Below are 19,588 nucleotides of genomic sequence, written 5' to 3' on the forward strand. Positions count from 1 at the left end.
TCTGTAGTGTCTGAGGTTTGTAATTTTGCTTTAAAACAAGAAGTTGATGTTCGGGGGTTCCCTTTACCCCAGTGACCAGCCCAGCAGGATGGAACAGAGAGTGTTGATGACACTAAAGGTTGTTTGGCTTTTTTTCCTCTATCTGCTGGCCATGGTAATTTGAGAGCTTGTGTGACATTTCAGACTCAAAGTAGATGAAGACAGAGGAATAAAGAGTGTCTGAGGCTTTGTAAAGAATACTGATATACGATACTACTGTCAAATCATTAAATAACACATAAATAAATAGCACTAAAGGCCAACGTGCACACTAGTGGAACAACATCATACACCGAGCTGTAACCAACAATACATTCAATTTCTATGGCACTTTGCAGCCTGGGCATACTGAATATAGGCTACAGCCACCTTCATCAATGTCGCTGTATTAAAATTAACCAGAAAAGAGCACAAAACTTAAACAATCAAACAAAAAAGACCAACAAAAAACAAAAGGTCTATGGACTGATTAAGCCACATAAATGAAATAGCTCGACACTTCATATAAAAGTCAGACAACAACACATGATGTACAAACAATATAAACTCCACAAAAGGTGCAGCCACAAACACACACATATTAAAGCAAAATGAGAGTTGCCGTTTTTGCACACCATCAGTGTTGTACTCACCATTCGTCATTCTGAGTTTCGTGCACCGCAAAGTCCTCCTCAGTCTGCTCCAGGTTCAACTTCTCTACTGGTTCAGTCTCAGTGGAGAATTTAGTCTGTAGCTCCCTCAAATAATGGACGCGAGGCACCAGGTCCTGGTTTAAAAATGTTCATTCCTAGGCCAGAGCGGCCCGTGAGAACGGGGTAGAAAGAGAAAAAAAATAAAGAGATTCAATAAAATGAAATGTATGTATTACAAAAGGTAGCTAGGTAGCATATCGAGCTAACACATTTAGCATACAGCACATAGCATAAGCTAACACACACAGGTCACAGCATACCCTGCAGCTTCAGCTTCAGCCTGTTCACATTATAAGCGTATTTTTACTTATACACACCATACACTCACATGACACAGTGTTTGCTCTGAAATAAAGTAACACAATATTTTATTTACCTAATTTATGTGCACATTGTTAATTTCAGCTCAGTGTGAGAGTGAGCTATCATTTCCGGTCACCGAGGACGGGGCTTTGCACACACCTACGCGTTGCGCGTGGCATGGATGTGCAGCCAGCCAAGCGACAACCTCCGGTGCTAAAAATGAAGCTAATGCGGAAGTGCCAAAAACCGCAGTTAATCCGAATCGCGGTTCCACTTGAGGCTGGCTCCAATCCCCATGAATCCACATGTTAAAATGGCCAATTTGACAATATCATTAAGTATATACAGCCTGGTACAAAAATGGTTTTGGTCTCTATAGCACCTCATTCCAGAATTGGAGGACATTTCATGTCCCACCTATGAAATTTAAAATAATCTATGTACAATATACAAAAAATGCAGTCATTGTGTAAAAAACACTTGTCCTGAGACTAAATATAAATAGACTTGATTCTTTTTTTTTCCTAATAATATTGAAAATAAAAAATAAGTCTCTAGTACCCACTTAAGTGCCATTTTTCTCTTGTCCCACCTTCTAGATGACCAAATTGAATGTTAAATACAACCGTTAAAATATATTTTAAATATAATTTCTTTTGTATGATTTTGTTATTTGTCTCTTTTAATTGTTGAAACATTTTTTTAAATGATAGAAATATTTCAAATAATAGAAATTTTGCAATAAAGTTATGTCCCACAACTATACGTGCAACCCTGTTACCGAAACATATTTAGCCCGGCAGAAGAAGAAAAAAACAGTGAGTTACATGATTCGCAGGAAATTACATCACTAAGCAGTTTGCCACCAGAATTGGTAGAACAAAGGTATGTTCTCTTTTCAATTTTTCATATTATTATACAACTTTTAGCCTTGATTGAATGTGTCACTCTAACCAATGCAACCCTGTTACACTTATTATCAGAATAAGACAAATTAATTTAAAGGTTTTCTTCTTTTTTTACCTAAGTAAGTTTGTCATAAAGATGACAGTAAGAGCTAGTTAAACAGCTAGCTTCTATTCATGAGGAAAAGCGAGCTAGTTAAACAGCTAGCTTCTATTCATGAGGAAAAGCTAACATTAGCATTCATTTGCAACCCTGTTACTATAATTAGAGTAACAGGGTTGAATCTCCTTCAATCCACAAGGTTGCACCTAGCACAAAAAAAAAAAGGTACCTGAGCTGGACGAATCAAATTATGTAATGGTATATTACCTGTTTTTATTAAATACATAATAAAAAATAGAGGGCCAATTTTTCAAAGTGATGGATGCCTAAATTGTCCTCCAATTCTGGAATGACCTGAATGACAACTGTGGGTTTTTTTTTTAAAAGACCTGTTTAAATCATATTCAGGCATACTGTTCTGTATAATTAACGGCATGGCCACTTTGAGTGTCAGGTGGCTGTGTAGTCACAGGAGGCTAGCCACTAGTCTGCATCTCTGCCAGGCGTCCCCATCACTTCAGCTAAGCTAATACGATACACTTTTATATAGCTGGCATTTACAACACTTGGCCGGCTGCTAACTTGTTGCTCTCGCTAATAATATTAGAAATTCAACCATGCGCTTTTTATTTTTTCATGCAGTGTAAAATGCCATAGGATTTTAAACTGCATACAATTTTTAAAATACTGAAACAAAAGTACCTACAACTACACAAAAAACATTGACAAGTATAAAGTTTTCTGTTGCAACTTGCACTCTGATAAGGGCAACATGCTGTGACAGTAGGCCTATAATAGAAAAGTTAATTATTATTGATGTGTGACATGATTATTCTGTAGTATAAATATTGTTAATATGTTGCCAGTTGGCATAAAAGATGTTGATGTTAGGACTGATTTATTGTGATTAGGCTAATGCTTCTGAATAATCATTATCTTGATTAGACCAACATTACATCAACATTATTCACAGGGACTTGTATATAATTGGCTGACCTTGGCCTAAACAACAGCATCTTGACATCTGGATCAATAGAAATAGTGAGGCAAGCTCTTTAACTCATAATAATAACATATTGATCATTGGTCAATACAGGAGTTGTCAGTGGACATCTTGGTGGATTTCTCTCTGTCTTTCTCTGTCTCTACAATAAGTGTAGCACCAATGTTGTTTTTTTCCTCATAATAATGACTGGTGGTGATGCAAACTGATGATTGTGACATAGATATTATTGAGCCATCTAGATATTCTGAGTTCAGCCGTATTAGTGAGATAGTTAAATCTTTCCATTGGCAGCACTGACAGCAGATTGTAAACTCAAACTGAACCCAATGGACTAACACCTTATGGAGTTGGTTTATAATCAGAAATTCAGTTTGAATGCTTTCCCTGTAAATATTTCCTTTTCCCTCTAATGCTGATGCTAGCAGACATTCCATTTCCTTCGCTTTGAGAGTTGAGGCTGATGGTTTGCAGCATCTGCAGTAGGCTCCTGTGGGTTTCAACCTGACAGCTTGTCTCCACAAAGGCTTGGTAATGAGAAAGACTGTGTTCATTCTGTCTACATGTGTCAGAATGACACATACACAAGTGTTTTCGGAGCTTGTGTACACTGTGGTTATCCTTAAGCATTACTTGACAAGTATGCCAACCAAACATCAACAGCCATTTATCTACAACATCTTTTGTCAAAGTATAAAGTTATGATCGGCAGCTTTTTAGGTGTTTCTGGTGGAGGCATATGGGGTGCAGTTCCTTTTACATGTGACAAACGTATAGTAAAAATGCCACGGTTCTTGGTTAAAGGTAATGGAAGCAATTATAGCGATGTTGAACGAAGCGGTTCCAGAGCTATGCATATGGAGAACAAATACGTTTTAAAGGCCAATTTTGTTCATTTACACTTGCATTAATTGATTGTTTTGGCCACTTGAGGGCAGTAGAACAAGCTGAAAACACAATATTGACTTACAGTATTATCACCTTATAAAGTTGATAGGGAGAGCATAGATCTTAACAAACGTATTTACTGACTATTTAACTGCTAAATGCTATTTTCACCAGCTAGCCACTAACTGTGTCTGTCTTGAGGCTGCTGCAATAGAATGTATGTGCATTTTTTACAGGTCTTGTCAAGTAGGACTCAAAAATCAAGTTATTTCTCTGCCCAAATGAGATTTTGTTTGATTCTGAAAATAATACAAATTTAAAAAAGCTAAAAAATGTTATTGTGTCTGCCATCTGTAAAGGCGTCATAAGGATAATCATTTGTGAGCTAAACTTTAAACAACAGGGTGTCAATATATAAGGGGAAGTGTTAGCCTACAAATTGTGAACTGGGTGATGAATATCAATTTGAATCCGTCAGTGCTGTTTACTAGAGGCGGATGACAATCCAACCTAATCTAAGGCACTGAGCATGCAAGAAATTGAAAGCCTCCCTCATGTGTTTTTCTTGTTTTTTACTTGACGTCAACCCCCATCTAACCATTATAGTACATAATTTAAAACCTGATGTCCACAAAAAAATACAAAAACAACCTTTATATTTTTTCTGTGTTTCAAAATGAATTACAAAATGTGCATGGCCTTGAGGCTGCTTTGCAATAAAGGCTGAGACTGTGTAGCAGTGTTCACTCAGTGGCTGCTCTGAGTTGCCCTAACAGGCTGAAAGCCTTGTAATTAGTCAGCACTCTCAAAGAGAACAGGTTGTAGACCTCTCCAATATTTCAGGAAAAAGCTTAAAAATGAATCAAAATGTCTTCATTCCTACCCCATAACCATCTCATAACCCCTGATTCTTTTTTTGCGGGCGTTGACCCTTGGGAACCTGGACTACTGAACTGTATATAAAGTAGTTAGCAGAACCTTTACCTTTAATGGAGTATTTTTACATTGTGGTACTTCTGAATACTTCTTCCACCACTGCTCTTCAGACAATATGTTATAGAAATTTCAGAAAGCTAGTCCCTCCCCATCACACAAATGGATATTTGTTGCTTACTGTCACCAGTTATGACATGTACTAATTTAGAAATACTCTGAACATCAATCACAGAAAGTGCCAAACTGGAAAGTTAAAAGCTCAAATTCCTTGGTGGGATGTAACAAGAGGCCGGATGTTCTATGATACAGTCTATGAGACTGTTTGTGGATACTGTTGGAGAGCCCTGGAAACTATAGTATCAGTCTTTGCTCACACTGGCTCTCCAACAACAGAGAACAATTTGTTCCCCTCTAATGTGGCTGCCCTCTGCTGAAATTAAAAAAGGGAAAGATGTAGACAAAATCACTCAACAGTGATTAGTTGCTGTGAAAGCAAGATATTTATTATCTTTGCTCACTGGGCGGTAGATCACAAACTGATCTTGAGAGAACAGGGACAAGCTTGCAGAGACTTTTTTCCAGGAAGAGCAGGGGCCCAAATGGCACACTCAGTTCACAAGGGGACTGAAATGAAGACTTGGCATACTGAGATAGACAGATCATCCTTCAGTTTAAAATAACTCTGCAATGCAAGTCTGTCTGACAGGATATTAAAAACTTTAAATGCTCCTGTGCATGTTTGTCACATCTTGTGAAATATGCAACACAGGGGTGAAAATGTCTGTGTTAGAGAGAGAGAATCCAGTTGATTGTTTGCCATTTTCCAGCTGAGTGAACACGCTGACATGTTGCTGTGTTCTGAGCTGAGTGGTTGGAGTGCTGATAGTTTTGTATATCTGGAGCCCTCCATTTGTTGTCATCAATGTTTACATACATTTTTTTCTGCAGCTCTATAACAGTATTAGCAATGAAAAATTCTTATCACACCACTGAATCTCTTTGAAGTCAAAATGAATGAGTGAGACAGAAGAGAGAAAGAGAGAGAAATGGGGTCTTAAAACTAAATCCCCAGCAGGTGATGACTTATGCTGAAGATGATGTGATTTTCCCATAAAGGCCCCTCATGACATGAGGTACTGTCACATGGCATGACTGTGGAGTGTTATTCAGGCTAGGTGATCTATTAGGTGAATATCATAACTGAAAATCATTTTTAAAAAAAATTACATTTTTGATTTCAGTCACCTTAAATTAAATTAGTTTTTGGTTCCCTTAATGGTGCAAATTCAGCTAAATTCCACCAGGGACATTTCCAATAATTTTGTATCAAGCCACTGCAGATCAGGAACATGGTGGAGACTGCAAGACTACACAATGCAGGACAGACAACAATAGTTACCTGTTCTATGTATGGAATTACAGGCTGAGCCCCCTTAGCCATCAATGGTTGCATCTGTGCACATAAGGTTTGCATGTTAATGCTCTGTAAATGAGGTTTTAGCCTTTCCAGCCCTATGATGGCTGCCCCTATCAAAGGGCACAATGGCCACACTGTTCCTCATCTGCTAAGAATTAAGTGGCAGTAAATGGCAGGATGATTTAGGAATAGGATTCTCTGCTAGGGGGGACTCCCTGGCACCGTGGTGACCATGAGGACAGCAAAGTTGGGTGCCCTCACTCAAGCTGCCACCACACACTGCCAGGTCAAACATAATCAGAGTAGCATTTTTTCTCATTGTTATTAATGTTCTAATCACACTGGGGTGTTTGTTGCTGATCCTTGAAGCAACTGCCCCCTTTTCAAAGGTATGATATGTTTAGGTATTTCAAAAACGTGACCTAATTAAAAAGGATACATTGGGTTTTTTTAGCTCTATATTTGTTCCACAGCAATGCTGCCTTTTGCTCAAGTTAGCCCAAGTAGAAAATCTGAGAATACTCTCTGGATGATTGAATAGGAGCAATGAAGCTGACATGGAATGTGACCTCTCCCCACAGCAGAAAACATTGGGATCTTGTCAAGTTGTTTTTGTCCAGCAGCACTATAATCTCAAGATCTTTTAAGTGCTTCTGAGAGACAGATGGGGAGAAACACAACAAGAAAGGGAGAGTGAAAGAAAGAGAAAGTGTGTGTGTGTTTATCAGACCAAAGGATTTGCTCAGACTGTCAGCTGCTGAAACAAATGAGTCACAGGGAAAGGTTTTATCGATATGTGAAAACTGAGTATATGCAGTCAATGTTTAGCACATAGGCTCTGTGTCATCACGCCCTGCAGCATACACTTGAGGCTGCACACAGGGAGATTGGGAATGACTATAACCAAATCTTCCCCTGCAGGAAAACTAGAGTCAGGGCCTACTGTAAAGGTGGGGCTGATTATATGCTACAGGAGCAGCAGCAGCATGCAGTGATACTTGCCGTGTGAAGTGTGTAGGCTAAGAAAAAGAGTGAGTGAGGATTGACAGCTTACTCTATTGCAGGTTGTTGATTCAATCACACACAAAAGATCACACATTGCATTACAGTTTTTCAGACAATTGACTGGAAATTAATGTTGGGCTGCAATAATAACAACTATAAGATCCTAGTTGCATAATTAATTATCTGCTGCCTCTCCCTTATGATATGTACTGATTTATTATTGAGATTTATTTTGTTGCTGTTTGTTAACTTTCTTTACTTACGTGTATTGTAATTATAGACACAATTAACACATGTCAATTTATAGTTTGAAATTTGAAGTTTCCATATTTTGTGTTTTGATGGGAACCACATTAGATCATAGAACTAGAGTTACGACATGTAACTACTGTATTCACTTAAAAGGTCTGTTGTGCCAAACCTGGGGCTTGTTAACAGGATAGAGCAGTTTTATCGCTGGAAATTTTCTCCTTGTGCTGTGTAGGAAAAGAATCATCGTACTCCCTGGAAAACAATTCTGGTCTCATGCATGCTGGATGCATGCACATGCTAGCTGCCATCATCTTGCATGATTGCATGATTAGATCTTACAGTAGCAACTTGTTTTTCCTCTCTTTGTTAAAGGTTTAAACACTGTTTCACGGACAGATTGTTCCCAATTGATTCATTTACTTCAATGAGAATCAAACCTTTAACATGTCCTGTCTTTCAAGAGTAGGTCACTGATTTGGCTCCCTGTCAAGCCTATATAACAATGTTGGGATTCTCCTCACTGTGGCATGTAGAAAACTTGGCATGGCGCAGCACTAACAAAGGCGGTAGCTTGTGTCTCTAACGAAGCATGGCGGTAAAACTCAGCAAGGAAAACATGTTTGTTACCAGAGACAGTCTTATGCTGCCTTTGTTAAATCTCCAGGGTTACAGCCCTAATTGATTACTGAAAACAATAGTCTACGTATTAACACTGTATTGTTTGACCATTTGTAATGTTAGATTTTTTATATATTTCTATGTCTGCAATTGATTATATGAGGGAAAAGCCCAAATGCATTGATGTACAGTATTTGGACAGTAGCAAGTTGACTTCATTTGTATTTGTTGTAAAGCACAATTCAAAATGTGTTACGCAGCAGAAAATAGCCAAAAAATAGCCATATCGACAAATAACACTTAGGCACATTTAGAATTCCATTTGAAAGTATTACTTCACTTGAACCTAATCTGGAGGACAGCTCTCTAATCAAACAAAACTCATACTGTATCAACAAACATTAAGTGACTAAAGTGTAATTTAAACGCATGCAAATCTAAAGAATTAAGGCAAGCTTTTAATTAGTAAAGAAGGGACTTCTCTGATGTGTGTGACGCCTGGAGGAACTATAGACACAGGGTAAAGGAACTCCACATGCTACTGAGAAACAGTTTTATAACGATTTATGTAGCTCATTAATATTCATTAATTCATTTGTATAGTGTGCAGATTTAAATTTCAATGTAAAATGAGCAAGCCTAGTGGCCATATTTACCATTGTAAATAAACTGTATCGCATGCATAATTGTCAAATTATGCATGTGGTGCAGGTTGTATCTAATTGTATTTTGAATACAAGGTGCTACTGTTTGCTGTCTTATCAGTGCTTTTTCTTTTGTTTTCCTTAATTAGAAGTCTAAACTTGGAAGCGATGACATGCCTTTTTTTTATTTTAGGGAGACCAAAAGCAGATCCACCTTTCATGTAAACTTTTCCCCATATGCTCTTTATTTTGGAGGTGCAAGAGGATACAAGTTGGCATTGGTGAAGAGTGACGAGTGACGACAATATATCTTCCTCCTCTTCCCGAATAGAATGTCTTTACATCCAAACTGAGACTGCAAAATGTCCTCCTTAAAGGCCAAGGATTTTTCAATCCTATCACAGGACGGATCGTGTTACTCTTACAGTGATGCACAGTTGTTTGCTGCATGCATTCGTGGTACATTCTAGAAGTTAACGTCTACCACCTTCATGCCCATCCCAAGGAAAGCAGGTGAAGTATCCAGAGCAAAGGTTAAGTATCTAACGACTGTACATACTGTACATATCTGTCTATATGGTTCATACTGAATATCCATATTTATTCTGTGTTTCTTATAATATATTCTGTTAATACACTGCATACGTTACTGCTAAATTGCACATATCTGTACATGTTGTTCATACATTGTTCATATTACATAGACATATTTATTCTGTTCTTATAAGGTAACTGCTAATACACTACACATATTTATGTTCAATTTATATTACTCTAAACCACTATCTGTAAACTAACTGTATACTATTGTCTACACTGCACTATATTTCTTGTCCTGTCTATGATCCACCTTTCTATACTTTGTATATCGCATTGCACTCTTCTGGTTGGACGCAAACTGCATTTTGTTGTCTTTGTACTTGTACTCTGCACAATGACAATAAAGTTGAATCTAATCTAATCTAATCTAATGCAGTGTGTGTTGGTGGAATATTGTTGTGCTCACCTGGAGGGCAAACGTAGGTACTTAATTTACGTCATGATTAATACAGATAAGAAAGATGGAAAAAAAGAAAGACTGAGAAAGAACATAAGTCTATGTACAATCTATTTTATTATTTTTCATTTTAAGAAAATTGTGTCTACTTAAGGAAAACCCTATTCATATTACCTTGTAAGATAAGATGTAAGGTATATTTTGCAGTCATTTTTCAATCCATGGCCTTGGCCTCATATCATCTCAAAATCTAATATCACCTTTACTTTCCTTATGACCTTGTTGTGTCTGAAATGTGTCATGACGTTTATCAGAACAAGCAACAATAAACACTCAGCGTATCCACTGAGTGTTCAGTATGCACTTTTTTATTATTCCAAGTATTTTTGTAATGGAACTGCTCAAACTTTCAAATAATTAGTTAGTAAGACCATCTTAGTCAGACCATTGCTATGTTCACCAGATACTGTACGTGGTGTGTTTTCACCACAATGCAAAGAGCAGTAAAAAAATGTAAAATATTTTCAACAATCCTGCAGTTATCACTCAAAGAATGTGTTTTTAATTCATTGCCGACATGAAGAAGAAGCCGGTGCCGAAGCTCCAACAGATTTGATTCATGAAACTGACATCATAGAAGTGACAGACAGCTATAATCAAAGTGAAATGGAAGTGGGATTATAACTAAAAAAAAATGAATGACGAGGTTAAAAAAGTAATTTAGGGATTCTGGAGAAAAAATGATATACCTATTTTACTGATAAGTTCTTACAAACACTGTTCATTACATTTGGGGGATAAAGGCAACATCATCTGAAGAACTTTATGAGCCGCCGTAAATATCCCAGTTTCTGTCTAATAAAGCATGTATTCCTTTTGAAAAGGGACAATGCTGTTGGGGTTCATTCATGTGTAATCCAATTCAAAATCACATGTAATAAAATTAAGCACTAGCATATTTAGATTGTGTCACTTTAAGGCACCTGTCCAGTTTCATTCATTGTATTATTATTAGGAGTCAATGCACATCTCTTCTGGAGGTTTGGATTTAAGATTTCTAGGTGAAACTGATCCAGGCTTCTAAAGTGAATTGACTTTTGTTGGCTTAGAGTAAAAGCCATGATCCAGTTAGTGATGTGAAATAGATACAAGTGAATAAGAAAAAAGAAAAAAGTGTGCTTCCACCCAAAATAGTTTCAGTTCGGCAGCTCTCACACTTGTGACATTTCTTTCTGAAGGAGCTGGAGATATATTTCCCCCCTCAGACACAAGTAAGTTAAGATTTTTTGGGAAGCATGACCTCAAATGCTCACTGCTGACCAATGAAAACCTTGGACATTTCATACATTATAAGTCATATAGCTTTCCGCATGTTTGCAATCCCTATTTCCTGAAGATCAATGACAGAAGGGCACCAAAAATAGGCAGCTAAAGTACTGTGCTACAGTTACTGTACAGTTGCCTCCTTTGGCACTTCACCTGACAAATAAAAGAGAATTGTACTTTATTTTTAGTCATCTGAAGTAATTTGAGTTCCTTCTTGCCTCAACTTCACAATGAGTAGGAAAACCTCTTAATACAATACGCAAATATTGCAAATAGTCTCAAAACATTCTTAATATGTAAAGTTATGGTTTTTCATTATATTTATTCATTTACTTTCTTACTTACGTAGAGGTCACAGAAACCCCAAAATGACAACAAACTGTCAACCAAATAGCCATATTATGTATATATGATGACACCATAAGTACATTACATACATCTTTCCACAGTATAGCCTCCTAGGAGCCCTCCAGGAAGCTCAGGTACTTTCCCTATTTTTTGTGTAAACACTCAATCTAGCAGTTTGTATTACATTTTTTTAAATGCTGCCACTCTAGCCATCTCACAAGCTCATTCTTAGATTGAAGGTACCCCTTCATTCCTCCATACTCTTAGAAGCCTCTGTCTGACTCTCACACTAGTTTGGACCCAACTTCTTACGTGTTTATCTATCTCATTTAGGATTGAACCATCTCCCAGCACAAATAATTGTGGGCTGAATGGAACCTGGGTCCCTGCAATCCAACACAGGTTATCATGTATCCCAGTCCAAAATTCCTGGACCTTGTCACAGGACCATAGCATAGGACATGAAGTCATTGGCCGTCCTCTGTCTTACATTTCCAACAATTTGGTGTGTCTTTCAATCCAAGTCTAAACAATTTGGAGGGCGTCCAGTACAAGCGGTGCATAATCTTGAACTGAATGAGACGCACCCTTACATCACAGGTTGTATTATTCCTGCCAATTCTGTCCCATTCCTCATAATCCAGTCTAATATTCAGATCCCTTTCCCATGTCTTCTTGAGAGCTGACCAGGCTCCATCCCCCAGGTTGTGCATAAGCACAGAATAATACCCAGAAGCCTCTTGACCTTCCAAAAGTTCATCAACACCTCATGTAAACATTCTGGTGAGTTTGGGGCTGAAGAACTGGATCCAAAAATCCCCACTAACAGATGGCGAAATTCCAAATTGCTATACTACATCCTTATAGGATTTCAATATGCCACCTAAATACAGATCCCCCAGTGTAACAATTCCTTTTTCCAACCAATCTCTCAAAAAAAGGGGAGATCTGCCAATACATAACTTTGGATTCTGCCAGATACCTGATGAGGCATTTAAATATGGATTAATTTCAAACAGCCGGGCCACTTTGGTCCAAACTACTTTTAAGTGAGCGATTATCGGATGTGTGTTTGCCTCACCATACAGTTTGACAGACAGGCTTTGTAGAGGCAATAATGGGGCAAGAACAGATTGCTCAATACAAAACCAGAGTGGGGCTCTCTCAGGAGGAAGTGACCAGTGGGCCAGATGCCTTAAGTTAAAAGAATAGTAGTAATACAACATTTTTGGAAGACCCAAACCTCCTCTATCAATCGGTCTTTGTAATTTATCAAAATGTAGGTTAATGTAATTTTTTTTTTATGCCATTTCTATATAAATGTCATTATCCTGTCAAACTAATTAAAATATGACAGGGGAACTTCCAGAGGAAGAGATTGGATAAGGTTCAGCTTGGGAACACAAACCATTTTTATTACATTGACCTTCCCAGCTATTGAGAGATTGAGAGTTGTCCATCTATTAACATCACAAGAGATTTTATTCAATAATGGATCCAAATTAACTTAACTAGTTATTTTTCAGTAACTGGGGAGAGAATAAAATACCTAGATATATGATACCTTGCTTAGGCCACTGAAATGCACCTGATTGGAAGGCTGTAACAGGGCATTGAACTGTTAAAAGTAACACTTCTGACTTGGACCAGTTTACCCTATAACCTGAACATTTTGAAAAATAGTCAATAATCCAAAGTAGACAGGGTATTGAGCTCCCCAGCATGTTTTCAAAGCTCTGATATGACTAAGATGCTGAGTGCAACGGTGCAACTGTTTGCACAGCAAGCAGTTCTCACGACTCCTCCCCCTGTGCAGACTGTTTAATTCCCGTGAGGTGATTCCTAGCTAGTAACTTAATAAAGCTGCTGGATGCAATCCGAAGCACAATGTGTGGATCACGTTCGTCTGACAGACCTGCTCTCTGCTCCTATCCTGCTCTCTCACAGCCTGCTGCTTTCCAGTAAGTACTAAAGGGTCACACAGCCTTTTCAACTTTTAGATGTTAAGAAGGGAGAGATGTGTCTGCTGGTTGAATAACTCACCAGGACTTATGAATGAAAACACATCACACACAACGAGGAAAGAGAGAGGCAGAGCACGTTATTGCGTTTGGTAAGTTTTAGCCTTTTGATCTAGAAAAAAAATAACTGAAGTTATCAATGCAACTTTGTTGCCTTGGAGGTTTGCTGATATTTCATATTCATTTTCAACATTTTTCTGAATGTACAGTAACTTAACAGATGCTTCAATTAATGTGAACCATGTTCTCTTTAATAGTCAAAAGATGCGCTTTTTTGCTCCATCCTGGTTAAAGTACAATGAGTGACAGCAATTAAACATAGTATGCTTTGACTTTAAGTGTGATAATTTGCCCCTGTACACAATGTTAAAAGAATGCTCTCTATGGCATTATGTGAAGTCACTGGCTTAAATCCCTAGTGGATTTATAAATGTTGTGCCCACAGGCAGCCATGCTGATAGGGTTCAGTACATTTCCAGCCATATGCACACACCAGGAATACATAAGTAGGCTAATCATTTTGCTCATTATTCGTCAGGAGGTTCCTGTCCTGGTGTAACAGGCAGACCATAATGGTGGCATTCAAAGGGATCTGGACCAAAGACTTCTGGAGGGCTGTGTCTGGAGAATACCTGGCCACTCTCATCTTTGTCCTTCTCAGTCTGGGCTCCACCATCAACTGGGCTGCAGGGGAGGAGAAGCCTCCCCCAGCTGACCTAGTCCTTATCTCCCTGTGCTTTGGCCTGAGCATCGCCACTATGGTGCAGTGTTTTGGCCACATTAGTGGTGGACACATTAACCCGGCAGTCACTGCAGCAATGGTTGTAACTAGAAAGCTAAGTCTGGCAAAAGGATTCTTCTATGTGGTGGCTCAGTGCCTGGGAGGTATTACAGGAGCTGCGATCCTTTACCTAGTCACACCTGCTGCTGTTAGAGGGTCATTCGGTGTGACCACGGTAAGAATCTGACCATAATTATGTTAACTTGTGTGTAAACGTTTTCTTAAAGTTAAGTAAAGTTCATTAAGAAAATCTTCTGTTTGCAAGGTGAACTCCAACATCTCATTAGGACATGCCTTTCTTGTGGAACTCCTTATCACATTCGAACTGGTCTTCACCATCTTCGCCACCTGTGATCCCAAACGCACAGACCTAGGAGGTTCTGCTAGCCTTTCAATCGGCTTTGCTGTAGTTATTGGTCACTTATTTGCAGTAAGTACCTTTCAGTAAGTTCAATAAAAGATAGATGTGAAATGGCAGTTAGATAGGAGAATACTTACAGCAGTGATTCTCAAATAATTTTGATCTCTCACCATGTTATGTTCCAAAATTCTCATGACTCCAGCAAGAGGATGGCCTCAACAGGCCTCAATGGCCTTAGCCTCAACAGTATGTAATGCACTTAAAATAGTTAATTGGTGTTTATTGTTCACAACATTTTTTATTATTTTTTTAGATTATTTTTTGGGCATTTTAGGCCTTTATTATATAGGACAGCTGAAGATGTGAAAGGGGAGAGAGAGGGGGAATGACACGCAACAAAGTGCCGCTGGTCAGAGTCAAACCTGCGGCCGCTGCGACAAGGACTTAGCCTTGGCACATGGGGCGCACGCTCTACCAGGTGATCTATCCAGGCACCCACTGTTCACAACATTTTTTATAGTATTGTGTATTTTAGTTATGTGATTTGGGATAATAGTACATTAAATGCATAGCGAAAATTTAACATTTATTAAAATAAGCAACATTTACATGATTATAGTGAGTAACATTTTCCTTCATGTACAGTAAGTAATTTAAAATATCAATTAGGAAGAAATATAATAATGTCTACTTATTAAATTCATACCAGTAAATATTACAGGTATGTAAAGACAGTGATGTTCCTGTATATGAAAAAGTCAATTGTTTACTTAATTATATTAAATAAATATATTTTAAATTTACTTAGCATCTTCACAGATGTTTAGTTTAGTGGTAAGTACATTTTATTTGACACTGGCAAGTGCATTGTACTTGATATTAAAGCAGTAAAATTTACTTAAAAAGTGCTCGTACAAATTGTTATGAGGATTTTATTAGGTGAATCCTACAAGTTATTTTTTCCAGCGATAGTTCCAAGTGCAAGCCCCTTAAGCACTCACTGAAAGCTGGAGCACTGATGCTTCTTGAGAAAGAGCAGGTGCGTCAAAGCATCTATTCTTCAATGTGTGATATTAGGCTTTTCACTGATTCACACCCACTTGCACATCTTTGTTGGAGGTTGCCATCGCATAGCAACCAATCTCTGGGGGCTCCCTGAACCCTACAGAGCAAATGAATGCACAGGGAAATAGATGTTATCTCTTGCACTGCTCAACGGATTTGTCCCTGGGTCTGTTTAGCAAATGCATATATAGATATATCAGGATATATTTTGCAGTATGAGACAAGTTCTGTAAGCCACAGCAAAATGCCTATGATAATGTTATACAAAACTATGATGTTTTATCATTTAGACTGACAACAATGCTGTTATGTGTCTCCTAGATCCCTTATACAGGAGCCAGCATGAACCCTGCTCGATCCTTTGCTCCTGCACTGGTCACACTCAACTTCGAGAACCACTGGGTAAGAGATACTTCCCAAAGAGGATAATCTTCTTGAGGAGTTTGTGTGGCTAAAGTAGTACACAGTTACTCTTGATAGTTATTGGGTCAGTTTGACTGGTCATTTATGTATGACTACTCAAGTATAACAAATCAGCTCACTGGTTCAAATGTTATGTCATGGTGCCATGTCAAAATGCTCTGAAATGTTGCAATAGCTAATGATAATGTCCCGAACAGGGAAAGCTTGACTACAGTAGGCTAGTATGCCATGTTGAAACCTGGTAATGTCACATTCTCAGCACCATTGCCAGACCAGTAAAAACAGATGTCACCTTAAAATACAATCAAAGAATCGGCTTACACTTATTTCACTAAATACAAATCAAACACCTGGTTTAAAATGGAATTAATGACTTCATCCTACAAAAGAAGTGCTAAGGAATCACAAATTTACAGCATTTTATCCTCCAGCTACATGATGGGATGTCTCTGAAAAAGGTGTAAAATAGCATTAGCGCTGAATTTTTGTATCCTGTCAATTATTGCCACTGAGCTATTTGCAGACAGCATGGCATCAATGTGTGTGTGTGTGTGTGTGTGTGTGTGTGTGTGTGTGTGTGTGTGTGTGTGTGAGAGAGAGATTGGGTAATATGCTTGGGTATAACACTGTCAGTAACTGTTACTGTGGCTGGTATCATATTCAGAAGTGTCCTCTCTTGGAGGCAAATGCTCGATGCTGCAGAAATTAATCTACCTGCCTCTGATTAAGGTTGACCCTCTTTTCACAATATGTAGCGATGCCCAGGCACGCTGTCAGGTTTATGGACAGGGGGATAAAGTTTTCCAAATTGGGCCCCTCATCCACATCCTCCTACCTTTGCATGGGCCCCTCTAGGTCTTGGACAGGGGTCATCTGTGCCCTTTAACGCCCCCTGGTGGCGGACCTGGCAATGCCAGGACTGCATTTTGTTAGTAATAAAACATCTCCCATGGGCACAGATTAACCAGCTGACTAATTAAGGTGTTTGTTTTGCTGTTTATGGTAGGTATACTGGGTGGGGCCCATTCTGGGGGGCATCATGGCGGCTGGTCTGTATGAGTACCTATACTGCCCTGACCCTGAGATGAAGAAGAGGCTGAAGCAGGTCTTTCAGAAGGACCCATCAGTGAAATACAGGGAAGTGGAGACAGAGGACATTGCCATCAAGCCAGGATTTATCCATGCCATCAATCTGGTGAAAGCTGAGAAAAAGGATACTTTCCAGGACCCAACGGGAGAGGTGCTGTCTTCAGTATGACTATTACATGCACTGGAAAAAGAGACCAATCTGTAGAGCAGAATGACGAGTATCCATCTTGAGCATACCCCGCTCCGAAGCAGTATGTGATTTCTGTCCACGAGCCTTCACAGCAAGACTGAATTACTTTAATTGTAATAAAGCTAATATGATGTTATGGATCAATACCACGCACATCTACAACCTGTTCAATACTCCTCCTGAGGCTCTCCCTGAACAGTTTTGTAGCAGTGTTGGCATGTGGTGCACATTGCACACTGCAGAATGACAGTCTGCAATACATTGTGTTAGGGAAATATATGTAGGGTCAACCAATTATGTGGGGTCATCACGCTGATTTGAAGAAATGAAGAAGAAAACGCAGGCTTGTTATTTTTGGATTAGTGTCACATTTGGTCCGTGTACTGTATATATAATAACAGGAGAGATTTTCCTTGTAATCATTAAGCACATTACAGGTCCCAAGCACTGTAAGGCAGCTCTGACAAGCTTTATTACCAGAGTTGTTTTACAGTGCTTTCTATTTTCAGTGCATTAGTCAGGGAAACAACCAGTTCATGCTTATGGAAACACTATTTCTGTTTATTTTATTCTGTCTGTTTATTTTCTATTTCGTAAAAATTGTGATACTTGGTTGTTTTTAATTCATAGATCTACATTTGGTTCTTGTAGCACAATGTGTTATTTCTCTATGATTTGCTGTATGTCATACTTGTTTTTAACTTATTGATAAGATATTTGGCTGATCTGATTTTGCGTTTTGCTTGGTTCCTGTTTTATGTTCACAAACTGGACGTGCTACAAGATGTAAAAGATATTAAGTTGTAGTAATGTTATTTTTTTAAGTCTAAGTCATTATTAATGATTTCTTTTTGGCTTATTATTTTGTTTTCACACATGTGAACAGGATAGATGCAGAAAGGTTTTCTTCCTCAAAATCATAAGAAATCCCGTGACCATTACCTATAAGGCTTTTCACTTGAGTCACTTGATTCTGTAGGAGCTGGGCACTGTGAAGGGGAAAGGTTCAGATCAGTGATGGATTGGCTCATCTACCTTTAGATTGTGTCTCCCCATGGCCAGATAAATGTCCAGGATGTGTGTTCCTTGTGAGTTAAGTCTCTGAGAATAGCTTCATGTAATCTCATTCCATCAGCAGAGAGCACAGGAAATGATACCACTTTGTGGTACGAAATAGAGGTGATCTGTTATGTCTGCACTTTATTTCCTTTTCTAAAAAAACAGGTGCAATTCAATCTTTTTCTGTAATGTGGAGGAAATGATCAGCTCCACTGATCCTGCTGCATCAACTGAAGTTGTCTACATGGTGCAACTATATTGCGTTTGCAAGGCTAGAATGCCAGTATAATTCAGATACTAAATCAAAATTGCTTTTACTCCTACATGGACTAACTCCCCCCATTTCACCTTCCTCCTCCAAGTGCAGCCTTTATGCATGACAACAGCATCACCTATTGGCTACAGTGTGAATCACCTACTGTGCAATAATGCTCCCATGTGTATTTCTCCAGGGGAGGGCACCCACGAGCCTTGGATGTACAGGTTACACTGCAAACGTGGGTAGACACAAGTCAGTTTTATTCATAAGTCTGAGCCACATTTCATCTGAAATTGGTCCAGGCCATTAATTCAGAACTACACAGGAGGATTAAGTGCTGCATAGCATTCTATAACAGGAACACAGTGCTCCAACAGGAGCCTGAGCTCATACTAAAGTACTTTTTTAACCTTGGTATTCTTAGCATTTTTACAATTTTGTGAGAGGATTCTTATTTTCACCGAAGCTGCACTCTCAATACTTTTATTAAAAGGGTTGCAGACAGTTTACAGTCACAGTTAGATTGTTAATGAACACTGTTCTTCAAAGCCTACTGGAGTTGAACATGAACATCACTGATTTTCTTAGCAGCACTATCCTTTACCTGCAGGCATGCAGCCCGTATCCCTTAAGGCTTCAGTGACTCGAGGCCAGCAACCTCTCAGCTCCCTTTAATCATATTTATAGCCCAAATAAATGAGTACATAAATCTGATGTTTCATGATTTCCTCTTGGGACAGACGGTGGGGAATGGGCTCACTCGTTTTTGATTTATTGGCCTTTGCTCATCTGAAGATTAAATATCTGAAGACAGGTAAGCAGAGCAGTCCCTGTTGGATTTGAAATTTGGTTTTGTTATGGATT

General features: G+C 38.6%; 1 protein-coding gene and 1 long non-coding RNA gene across 3 annotated transcripts in view; one reads left to right on the plus strand and one right to left on the minus strand.

Annotated features, from left to right (window-relative positions):
* LOC116046067 overlaps nt 1-972 on the minus strand; it is a 45,937-nt gene extending 44,965 nt beyond the window's left edge. The window contains exon 1 of the long non-coding RNA XR_004104045.2: nt 672-972. This is a non-coding gene — a long non-coding RNA (uncharacterized LOC116046067). The remainder of the gene's footprint in view (nt 1-671) is intronic.
* A 12,257-nt stretch (nt 973-13,229) lies between these two features.
* On the plus strand, nt 13,230-19,438 carry aqp4 (aquaporin 4). Of its 2 annotated transcripts, none has more exons than XM_031294224.2 (5): nt 13,230-13,437; nt 14,036-14,453; nt 14,544-14,708; nt 16,026-16,106; nt 17,134-19,438. In XM_031294224.2, exons 1-5 carry the CDS (start codon nt 13,364-13,366, stop codon nt 17,383-17,385), a joined length of 990 nt encoding a protein of 329 aa, XP_031150084.1. In that variant the 5' UTR covers nt 13,230-13,363; the 3' UTR covers nt 17,386-19,438. The 2 variants fall into 2 exon arrangements, with proteins under 2 accessions (XP_031150084.1, XP_031150083.1); XM_031294223.2 differs by having other exon boundaries at nt 13,350-13,589.
* The last annotated feature ends 150 nt before the right edge of the window (nt 19,439-19,588 follow it).

The sequence above is a fragment of the Sander lucioperca genome, chromosome 9, assembly GCF_008315115.2.
Source record: "Sander lucioperca isolate FBNREF2018 chromosome 9, SLUC_FBN_1.2, whole genome shotgun sequence".
Lineage (NCBI taxonomy): Eukaryota > Metazoa > Chordata > Actinopteri > Perciformes > Percidae > Sander > Sander lucioperca.